At 42.9% G+C, this 11664-nt stretch overlaps 1 protein-coding gene across 1 annotated transcript in view; it reads left to right on the forward strand.

Annotated features, from left to right (window-relative positions):
- The window catches only part of PSTPIP2 (proline-serine-threonine phosphatase interacting protein 2), a 24035-nt gene extending 13491 nt beyond the window's left edge, over nt 1-10544 (forward strand). The window contains exons 5-11 of the mRNA XM_081801296.1: nt 563-625; nt 4453-4551; nt 5112-5157; nt 6067-6146; nt 8771-8869; nt 10187-10283; nt 10399-10544. Of these exons, the coding sequence (XP_081657422.1) occupies nt 563-625; nt 4453-4551; nt 5112-5157; nt 6067-6146; nt 8771-8869; nt 10187-10283; nt 10399-10484 (570 nt within the window). The 3' untranslated portion in view covers nt 10485-10544. The remainder of the gene's footprint in view (nt 1-562; nt 626-4452; nt 4552-5111; nt 5158-6066; nt 6147-8770; nt 8870-10186; nt 10284-10398) is intronic.
- Nucleotides 10545-11664: the final 1120 nt, after the last annotated feature.

The raw sequence follows: 11664 nt of genomic DNA on the forward strand, positions 1-11664 counted from the left end.
CACCAACAGTGTAAGAGGGTTTCCCTTTCTCCACAACCTCTCCAGCATTTGTTGTTTCTTTCCCTGTCCAATTTTGCCATTCTAACTGGTGTAAGGTGGTATCTCAATGTGGTTTTGATTTGAATTTCCCTGATGGCTAATGATGATGAACATTTTTTCCTGTGTCTGTTAGCCATTTGTATGTCTTCTTCAGAGAAGTGTAAAGACCCCTTTTAAAATATGAATGGTGCCTTAGCAAGAGTTTTAAAATCCTTTTTGAAACCTAAGTTCCTTGATTCCAGGTTTACTGAAGAGACAGCTCCAAGGATCAATGATTCTCCATGGTGGCTGCCCAAGTTCAAAGGCGGGCCTCACCATTAACCAGCCATAAAACCTTGGGCAGGTTGTTCAGCCTCTCTGCTACAGTTTCCTCATTTGTGCAATGTGGGTAATAAATAGTACATCTACCTTCCGGGTGTGTGAGGACTAAGTGAGGTAGTCCACGTTGAACATTTAGTCTTCAAGGTAAACTGACATTAACAGTAATTTGTTTTTTATTAATAGTGCTGTCCTCTCTTCACAGACAGAGATTTTAATGGATGCTGCCCATAAACAAAAGAGCTTACAGTTCAAGAAAACCATGGATGTAAGTCTCACTTTATTTTTTATTTATGTATTTATTTTTAAAAGATTTTATTTATTTATTTGAAAGAGAGAGCATGCACAAGTGAGGGGAGGGGCAGAGGGAGAGGGAGCAGCAGACTCCCTGCTGAGCACGGAGCCCAAGGACGCATGGCTTGATCCCAGAACCCTGAGATCATGACCTGAGCCAAAACCAAGAGTCGATGCCTAACTGACTGGGCCACCTAGGCACCCCTGAGTCTCACTTTATTGCCTTCTTTTTGTCATGGGGACATTTTCTGAAATCCTGTGCTGTGTATGAGCATATTCCTGACAATAACGTTTCAGTAATATTAATTAGTGCAGTGGTTTGGGAAAACAACCTTTAGAAGTTTGACTTTCCTACTTTTTAAGGCCTTGGTAAGACTGAGGATGAAACTAGATAGAGGAAACAAAATGATAGTGCCTTTCTGGTAACCTGGAAAGGTCAATTTAAATATTTCAGGCCAAGACACAAAAGCATCTGTACTCCATGATGCCATTTATCTTGTTGGATTTGAGCTTTTTCTCTGTGACTACTTTGAGTCTTGATTTCTTACCTATTTTACTGAGTGACTCCTTCCTGTTTCAAGATCTGAAACCTGTAAAAACCTTCCTTAAATTATTTATTTAAAAAAACACTTAACAAGACAGAGCTAAGACAGATTGCTAGCACCCTCACTCTAGCGTTTATGAGTCTGTTCATTTGGGACAGTGAACTCTGGTTTTGAAACATCTGTGACTCCTTTTCTGTACAGAGGCATCATCATGATATTCTCTGACTGTGACATGCTATCTGGTAACCCAGTTACAAAAGAATATGTCACCAATGTTGATGGCGTGTGTGGTCTGTTCTGCATCATTCTTTCCCATGATGCATAGCACCTCAAAAGCCACTGATAAATAGGAAGTGATGTTAGTGTAATTTGCAGAAATAGTGTTGGACAAGAAATAATTGTTCCCAGCACTTTTATTTTTTGAGCAGTCTGGGGTAAGTGTTCTCACAATTGAAGAGAAAGCCTTCGTGAAATACAAGTTTCTTAACTCTGTCTTCTACCTACGTGAAGAGCCATATCAGTGTTACAACTTTTGCTTCGACTGTCAAAAATGATTTAGAAAACTCAAGAGAAAGGAAGACTATTGTATTTACTCATTTTTTGCTGACTGTGTCCTTTTTTCTTCTTGATGTTCCAAGGTTTCTTCTTTTATAGTTTCCTTTTGCTTAGAGAACTTCTTTTTTAAGTAGGCTTCATGCCCAATGTGGGGCTTGAACTCACGACCCTGAGATCAAGCATCACGTGCTCTACCAACTGAGCCAGCCAGGCACCCCCGGAGAACTTCCTTTAGCCATTCTACAGAACGGTGTGTTAGCGACAAATACTCTGAGTTTTTCTTCATCTGAGAATGTCTTAATTCTCCTTTCAGTGTTAAAGGCTATTTTCACTGGATATAGGATTGTGTGTTGACAGTTCTTTTCTATCAGTATTTGAAAATGTGCCACTTTCTTGTGGCTTCTGTAGTTTCTGGTAAGAAAGCTGCTGTAATTCAAATTGGTTTTCCCTTATAGGTAAGGTGTCATATATTTTTAAATTTTTTTTTAGTTTTCAGAAGTTCACCTATGTGTTTTTAACATGGATTTCCTTGGGCTTATTTTGTTTGGGGTTTGATCAACTTCTTGAATCCATAGGTTTACATCTTTTGCCAAGTTTCAGAAGTTTTCAGCTATTCATTTCTCCAAGTGCTTTCTCAGCCCACCTTCCTCTCCTTGGGTTGCAAGTACATGAGTGTTAGATCTTTTCTTATGGTGCCAAAGGTACCGCATTTTTTCCAGCCTATTTTTCTGTTATTCAGATTAGGTAATTTCATTGTTCTATCCTCCTCTCAGAAGAAAGAGACTCTTTCTTTTGTCTCTTCCATTCTTAAGCCCATCCACTGAGTTTTTTATTTCCATTAGTGTGTTTTTTTAGTTCTAAAATTTCCATTGGGTTCTTCTTTTTTTATTTTTTGAACAATTTTATGTATTTATTTGAGAGAGAGCACAAGCGGGAGGAGGGGCAGAGGGAGGGGGACAAGCAGACTCTCTGCTGAGCATAGAGCCCAATGCACATCAGGACCCAAGATCATGACCTGAGCTGAAGTCAGACGCTTAACTGACTGAGCCACCCAGATGCCCCACCATTTGGTTCTTCTTTTTATCTTCTCTGCCTTTGCTGAGCTTTTCTATTTCTTTACCAAGACCATCTATTTTTTCATTTATTTTAAGCGTATCTGTCCCTCTCCCTCTAGTATTAGAAAAGGTCAGGCATATTGTCTAGGCTTGGTATTGGTGAGAGTGAGGAAATTTACTCCATATACTGCTAGGGGGAGTTTGAGTTGGTGTGGTCAAGGAAGTTGGACATATACATATTCTTTTACCAAACAACTAAACTTCTGGGAATTTGACCTGTATAGATAAATTCATACTACCCAAATAAAATCAGCGTATTTTTATGTTATAAAAGAATGGGAAAGAAGATAAATGTCCACAAATAGAGAGATAGTTGAAATTATGGCATGAGTGTGTGTATTTACAACCATTAAAGTGTTCAGCTACAGGGCTCATGCTTGACATAGAGAAATGTCTCACATATTGTTACAAAAGAATATTGTTGCATGAATATCTCATGTGCTTGTAATTATGAAAAATTATGACATTTCTATGTGTGTGTAGCATGTGTAGAGAATTATATGGCTGTTTACTGAAAGATTAACCCCAAATGAATTGCAGAGGATGCCGAGAAATGCAAGAATGCATGTGAAATATTTGATGAGCACAAACCATCTCTGCAAAGGAGTCTTCGTTCTTAGTCAAGCAGTTTTCGGGGGTCAACATTTTTATTTATTAGCTGATTCGCAGCTTTATTTGTTCAAAAAGTTAAGACTTTGCTTCAATAGTTGAAACAGAAAATGCTCTGATTCACTAGCTATAGTTTGAGAACTGTTTTCACACTCATAGTAGTAATGATGGCCCAGATTAGACCACAGCCTACTTTCAAACTGAACTAAAACAGTTCTTTAAATCAAAAAGGAACATGGCTATGCCTAAGTGCCAGAGTCGCTGGGATTGATGCCCTCCCCACTGTCACTTGCTATGGTGGGCACATTAGGATATTGAAGCATAATTATAATTACCATGGCCAAGTGATTGCATCTAAGTTCTGAGGCTTATGTTATGAAAATGCTGGATTGCACATCTTACGGTTACATACCTATCTTGATTTTGCCTATTTCAAAACCCATCTTTTGTTTCTGTCAGTTTTTATTTTTTATTTATTTATTTATTTTAAAGATTTTATTTATTTATTTGACAACGAGAGAGTGAGAGAGAGAGAGAGAGAGCGAGCAAGCACAAGCAGGGGGAACGGCAGGCAGGGGAGAAGCAGGCTCCCCGCTGAGCAAGGACCCCGATGCGGGGCTCAATCCCAGGACCCTGGGATCATGACCTGAGCCGAAGGCAGCCGCTTAACTGACTGAGCCACCCAGGCGCCCCTCTGTCAGTTTTTAAAGCTCATGTACTTTGTGCTTGCCAAATAGGAGGGATTACTTCCTTGATCAGGTTGCCACCACATGCATAGTTTGGAAAAGGGCTAGAGAGACCTTTCAAAAAGAGATCAGAAAGAGTGTTTGCCCTCAGAGTGCCCACCATGGAGTGGTGATCACAAAGCTAATCCGAGTGCCCTGTGCTTTGCTGGGCTTAGTGGGCTGGTGTGGCTGCTTTGCAGGGTTCCATTCTGCTCACCTGTTTTGGTCCTCTTTTGGCTTCTAACAACAAAGGCAAAGAAGATCTATGAGCAGAAATGCCGAGACAAAGATGAAGCAGAGCAGGCTGTCCACCGGAGTGCCAACCTGGTAAACCCGAAGCAACAAGAAAAGGTACCTGGGAGAGCCGGCGGCCTGAAAAATCTGAGATTTATGTATTTGAGACTCAAGCCAGTTAATAATCCTAATTAAAAATGGAGCTGCAACCTAAGTCCCTGACCATATCTTCCTCTGGGCTACTAGGATCCTCTGACCAAGAAAATCCCTTGTCACAGTTTTGGGGTTCTGGAAGAGCTGGAGAAATGTGGCCAGGGGGAAGGGAGTAGAGTGATAAGAAGTTGGGGGGGGGGGCTTGGTTTTTTTCACCTTTCTTCAAAACTCAAGTATCCTTTGTAGCCAGGCCACCTCCTGCTTGGGTATATTATCAGTTTTACGTAATCTGGATAGAAGATTATCAGCAACCAGAGGGCAGGGGTATGTGTTTAGGAAAACAGAGGGCAAGATGCTCCGTGGCTGTTGCCCAATGGTGATAAGATTAGGGGGCCGGTTGAACGATTTGCTGAGAGAAACACAGGTAAGACATGGGCTACACCGTTCTCTTCACAGTCATTGTAAATCTGGTTGGCCTGTGGAAGCCTGGCCCAGCATTTCTCCTCTCTCCTTTGTTCTCACAGCTTTTTGTGAAACTGGCAACTTTGAAGACCGCAGTAGAAGACTCTGGTGAGGGGGCTGCTCCCGGGGATGGGGGAGGGTTTTGTGGGGCTGACATTCTGCGGAATCTGTTTGGAAAGGTAGTTTTGTAGACCACACAATCATGTATGGACAGGCAGTGGGATTACTGAGATATCTGGAGGGAAGCAGGGAGAGAAAGAGGGAGAGAGGACAAATCAGGACCCGGGAAAGTGAGAGGAAGCAGATGGGACTGCAGTTTCTGTCCCAACACCCCTCCCCTCCTTAGGTCTTGGGGCTTACTTGTGATTGAGTGGTGGAGGTGGGGGGGGGGGGTCATGTGCAGCTGCTTTGTATTCAGGCGCTCACTCTGCTTATTAGGAACATTGCTCTTAAAAGGCCATTTCAGCCCTGCTAACCCTTTCCTGTTATGAAGGCAACAGGCAAGTTGTGAGACCTTGTCATGGCTGAAATCTGAGATCCAAACCAGGTGTTTGCAAAGCCCTCTAATCCCAGAATACCCTGCAGAAGACAAGCCTCTCATGACCGTGGCCACTTAAGAAAACTCTAAATCCAAAAAAAAAAGAAGTCTCTAAATCCAAAACCAAAGTAACTCAATAGTTCTCTTCCCCGCACCTCTCCCTGGATCATTTTCCTGAAAATGGGAAGGAAGCTATTGAGGCCGAATTAGCCAAAGAGAGCCCTGGCTGAGGTTCCTGCCAGCCTTCTCTCTCCTCCCTTGAGCCATTTCTTGCCACTTGCTTGGTTTAATGTCTAAAAGGAAAGTGCTTAATTCACAAAGATATTACGAGAGTGAGAGATGGATGTGGCCTTCCAGTGTTCAGAACTCTGTGGGGCCTTGAGAGCTCAGCGCTCCTCCATCGAGGCAAGCTGGGCGGTGGGTCTGCAGGCCCCTGTCCTGTCTGGTTTCTGAAGCCAGGCCCCTCCCCTGCATTGCAGACAAGACGTACATGATGCACATCAGCACCCTGGACAAGATCCGCGAAGACTGGCAGAGTGAGCACATCAAGGCCTGCGAGGTACTGGAACCGGCAGCTGCTTGGGAGGGGATGAGTTTTCCTCCCAGAACCTGGAGAGTCTACTTGGGGAGAAACGTACCACCCCCGTACCATAGGACCCCAAGTCTCGTCGAATTGCTTGAGGGCAAATTAGAAATCAGAAATTTCAGTGGAGGAGGGAAGGAACTGGAAGGTTTTCCCCCAGACCTCATCTTTCTGCCGCGTCCCAGTCTTGACCATTGTGTCCGACTCTGCTCCAGGCCTTCCTCTCATGTTTGGTTAGTCCAAACACGCCATAGCTGAATCAGGTAATGGGTGATTAAGTAATTATCTTTCCAGAGCCTCACCTGAACCTGCTATCGGATAACGAGAACGCAGGCAGGAGGCGAGCAGGCTTTAGAAGTTTTTACTCTCCTTACACCTTCGATTTCACCATTACCCCCTGCTTCGTTTTTAGCACATGACCTCACTCACAATCTCCTGCAGAAAATAAAGACGTAATCTCTTTCTTACCAGTCGTTCTCAAAATGAAGTCCCAGGATTTGTAGCATCAGTATCCCCTGGGAATATGTTAGAGATGCAGATTCTCAGACCAATTACAGACCCTACTGAGCAGAAACTGTTGGAGTGGGCTCAGCCCTGTGTTAATAGGTCCTCAGGTGATTCTTATGCAAATTGAAGCTTGAGAACCGCCGATCTCCACCCCCACCCCTCCTTTTCTCCTGTTAGTTGAAAAGGGGCTGCTCCTGCCCTATCAAGAGCCTGTCCCAACACCTGGGTTCAAGATGCCATCATCCAGCTGTCTTTCCCTCATGCCTGTGCACAGCCTTTTTTAAAAAATTAATTAATTTATTTATTAGAGAGAGAGAGAGTAGGAATACAAGCAGGGAGAGTGGGAAAGGGAGAGGCAGGGTTCCCGCGGAGCAGAGAGCCCGATGTGGGGCTCGATCCCAGGACGCTGGGATCATGACCTGAGCTGAAGGCAGACACTTAACGACTGAGCCACCCAGGCGCCCCCTGTGCACAGCCTTTAATGTGAACTTCTGCTATTGTCATTTGCACAACTCTGCTCGTTCTTGGTTTTAGAACCTACTGGCTGTTGCTTCCCATCTGCTACCCTCTCCTGTCTTCACAGCCAGCCTTCTTGAAGGCGTTGTCTTCACATAATCATCGCCCTTTGCCTATCCTAGCCTGCTGCGTCTGGGGGTCCCCCCTGCCCACCCCCGCCCACTCACCGCTGCTCACTTGAGGAACTGGAAATCTCCATGGTGTGAGGTCCAGCAAGCCTTTGCAGTTCCTGATCTTATTTGATATATATCTACTCTCTAGTACTGTGGGTCACTATCCCCCTCCCAAAACACTCTTTTCTGTTTTACTTCCTTGATTGCACACTCTCATGGAAAAGCCTAGAATAAGCCCCCTTTTTAAGGTTTAAAAAAATGCAAAGCAATATCATATACATTTTATGGACACGTACGTATTAAAAAAGTCTGCATGAGAATGATAAAGTTTAGGAAAATGGTTATCTGTGGGGAAGAAGGAAGGTGATTGAGATTGGGGAAAGCACACAAGGGGCTTAAACAGAATCTGAGGCAAATATGGACAAAATTGTTGACTGAGCTAGGTGGTTGATATGTGGGGATTCATTACATTTCTGTCTATGATGCTTTTTATGGGCAATATTCTATAATAAAAATAATGTGAAATTTTAGTATTTATATGCTACATAAATATTAAATATACTAATATACTAAGTATACTAAATAAATACTAAATACTAAATAAATCTAAAATTTATGCTACATATAAATACTCAAAGGTTTGCAGGTAAAATAATGTATTTGCTTCAAAATACTCTGAGGAGTAGTTGATTTGGTAGGCATATAATAAAACAGAATTGGTTGTGAGTTGATAAATGTTTAAGCTGATGATGGGTACATGGGCAGTCATTAAACTATTCTCTTGTGTATGTGTGAAGCTTTACATTATAAAAATTTTCAAAATGTAATAGTGTTATAATCAACATTAAAAAACACATTAATATAGAACATCCACTGTTGAATAGAATAGCATCCACTTTATAGAATAAGAGCTTGATTTTCCAAATGTTGGTATTTGTTTATATCCAAAAAACTATTATTCAGGGAGTGACCTTTTAAAAAAACTTTTTTATTAAAGAAAATTTCAAAAATACACAGAGATAGAAGGCAAGTGCAGGTTCCCCCATGTTCTCATGAACTGGCTTCAACGATTGTGACCGTCTTGCCAATTGAACTCAGTCATAGGAGCAGGGCAGAGTTTTGGAAATTGGAGGCTCTGGCAAGCTGCCAGGTGGAGAAACCCATTAGGCAGTTGGAAATGTGAGCTGGAATTCAGGTTAGAACCTTGCTATCTGGGTTCGTCATTACCTCTTACCTTCAGAACTATCTCCGATCCTGGTAGTGTTAATACCATTTGAGAATACCATTTGCATTCTTTGCCTACAGTAAGAGTTGATGAGTTTCCCCGGTGGTGAGGGCATTATCCTAAATGGGGCAATAAGCTTACAGATAATGAGGGTTGATACTGATTCTTAAGTCATAGCCAGTCTAGACAAATGTCCTTTTTCTCTGCCTCTGTACGGACATGTCGTTATGTTTCTATAGATGTTTGAAGTTCAAGAATGTGAACGAATAAACTTTTTTCGGAATGCACTGTGGTTACACATGAATCAGCTGTCACAACAATGTGTCACAAGCGATGATGTAAGTCAAAGGCATCCACGGAGGATTCATTAGAGTGGGAGGAACCATAGACATTTATTAGTCCACCTTCCTCATTTGAGGCCCAGAGAGATACAGTGACTTGCCCAAGACCACACAATGAGTTGATAGACCCAAATAAACATCTAACTGCCTGACTCCTGGTCTGCTCTGCTACCATGACTTTCTCTTTAAGAGTTAGGACAGGGGAGCAGAGAGGGAGACCCAAATGCAGTTTTTTGTTTGTTTGTTTGTTTTAGGATTTTTATTTATTTATTTGAGAGAGAGCGTGCACAAGCAGGGGAAGGGGCAGAGGGCCCGGGGGAGAAGTGGGCTCCCGGCTCAGCAGGGAACCTGATGCAGGGCTTGATCCCAGGACCCTGAGATCATAGATCCTGACCTGAGCCAAAGGCAGACACTTAACCGACTGAGCCATGCAGGCGTCCCCCCGACCAAAATGCAGTTGAATTTATGGATGACAGAGATTTTATAGCATGACTGTGAGTCCCAGAGTGTCCCTCCAGGACAGCGCCAAGTACTAGCAGAATGACCCTTGCCCAGGCTAATGATCACGCCAGGGCTCAAGATTTACTTCAGCAGTATTCCCAGGGTCAATATCCAGCTTTAACTTGTGCACAGCAATCCTCATGGGATCTCAGACCTCAAACGGATCAGAATTCAAATTATCACAACCCTCTGTCTAAGAAATAGCCACCCTCACTTAGATGGGACAGTCACTTTAGAAGAACAATTGAATACCTAGAAAACCTGTAGAATTGACTAGAACTTTTTCCAAGGTAATGCATTGTCTTTGCATTTGTGTGTGGCATTAGTCTTGGTATCTATTTCCTTTGGCCATCAGTATTATAAAAAACCCTCTTTCTGGCAAGGTTTTTATGCTGCCATAGAGATACCTTTCTTGCCATCTTTAAAACAATTTTAATAGCAGATATGCATCAGAAAAATCCCTTTATATGAGTCATAGAAAAAGAGACTTGGGAATGTCTCTTTTTCTTTTTTAAAACAAACTTTGGGAGATTCAGCCATTCATCAAAACTGTTTTAATAAGCTGTGTCACAATTATCACCGACATACTCTAGCTTGATTTATCTTTTTTTTAAAAAAAAGATTTTATTTACTTATTTGTCAGAGAGAGAGTGCACAGCAGTGGGGAGGGGTAGAGGGAGAAGCAGACTCCCGCCGAGCAGGGAGCCCAATACGGGACTCGATCCTAGGACCCTGGGATCATGACCCGGGCAGAAGGCAGATGCTTAACTGACTGAACCACCTGGGTGTCCCGATTTATCTTCTTTTTGTTAGATGTATGAAGAAGTCCGTAAGAGCTTGGAAGCATGCAGCATTGAGAAGGACATTGCATTTTTTGTGAACAACCGAAAAACTGGACAAACCCCACCAGGTGAGTGGAGTGGCAGGGCTGGGGGTTTATTTAAGCATTTCTACTAGTCTTCTGCATCACATGTCAAGAATGGAAGACACCATCATCTTAATATTTTCTTTCTTAATTCCCCTAGCACCCATCATGTATGAGAATTTCTACTGCCCCCAGAAGAATACAGCCTCACAGGGAAAGGCCCCAGGACCTAACGTAGCAAGGTAATAACCAGCTACCTTTCAAATAAAGAAAAATACTTTTTTTTTTAAATTTATTTTTTTGACAGAGACATAGCAAGAGCAGGAACACAAGCAGGGGGAGTGGGAGAGGGAGAAGCAGGCTTCCCGCAGAGCAGGGAGCCCGATGTGGGACTCGATCCCAGGACCCTGGGATCATGACCTGAGCCGAAGGCAGACCTTAACGACTGAGCCACCCAGGCGCCCAAGAAAAATACTTTTAATAAATATTGTTATCATTAGTGTTCTAAGAGGTATTAGAATTGGAACACATCCACATTTAGGACAAATGTTCAGTGGATTTTACCAGTCATAGTTTAAGGAGGACTATATCATGCTTGAGGGTGATTATTGTTACTCACGTATGAATCCTATACCTTTTTTACAGCTTATAGAAAGCAGGAGTCAGCAGACTCTGGCCCGCTGTGAATCAACTCTGACCAACCTCTTTTGGTAGGGCCCAAGAGTAAAGAATAGTTTTTACATTTTTAAATGGCTGAATAAAGAGAAAAGGATATTATTTTGTGACACATGAAAATTACATGAAATTCAGATGTCAGTGTTCATATAAAGTTTTATTGGACCCCGACCATGCTCGTTCGTTTGCATTTTGTCTGCGGCTTCTTTTGCATTCAAGTTGACAGAGTTGCAACCGAGTTGCCCTCGTGGCCAGCAGAGCCGAAATCGTTTACTGTCTGGCCCTTTACAGGGCTATAACCTGTAAAGGATCCCGACAGAAGAGAAACTTTTGTTTCACGCAGTCAACTTCACGACTAAGCTGCTAACTTCCATTCCAGTTTTTTCAAAGGAGGAGTATTTGAGGGGGCATTGCCGGACCCTCATCAATATTTAAGAATGCCAGGCTCTGTTCAGAATAGTTCGTGTGAATTAGCTCATTTCATCCCAACAGTGAGGTGGAAGCCGCTTGTATTTTCCATTTTAGGTGTGATCAGCGGAGGTACCAGATCAGGACACCGCGCACTCATAGCAGAGATTTTCCTCTTGTCGGTGTGGGGTGTGGGGGCGGGGCTCCGTGCTTCCTGCCCGCCTTGCAGCCTGCCCGTCAGCATAATAGAATGTCGGCAGCCTGGATTCCAGTGGGTCAGCGTTGGTGCAGGCCTTTTGCTTCATCTGAACTCTCCTTGACTTTCTTTTCTTTTTTTTTTTTT

Source organism: Leptonychotes weddellii, chromosome 13 (genome assembly GCF_054177405.1).
Source record: "Leptonychotes weddellii isolate Sample4059 chromosome 13, ASM5417740v2, whole genome shotgun sequence".
Classification (NCBI taxonomy): domain Eukaryota; kingdom Metazoa; phylum Chordata; class Mammalia; order Carnivora; family Phocidae; genus Leptonychotes; species Leptonychotes weddellii.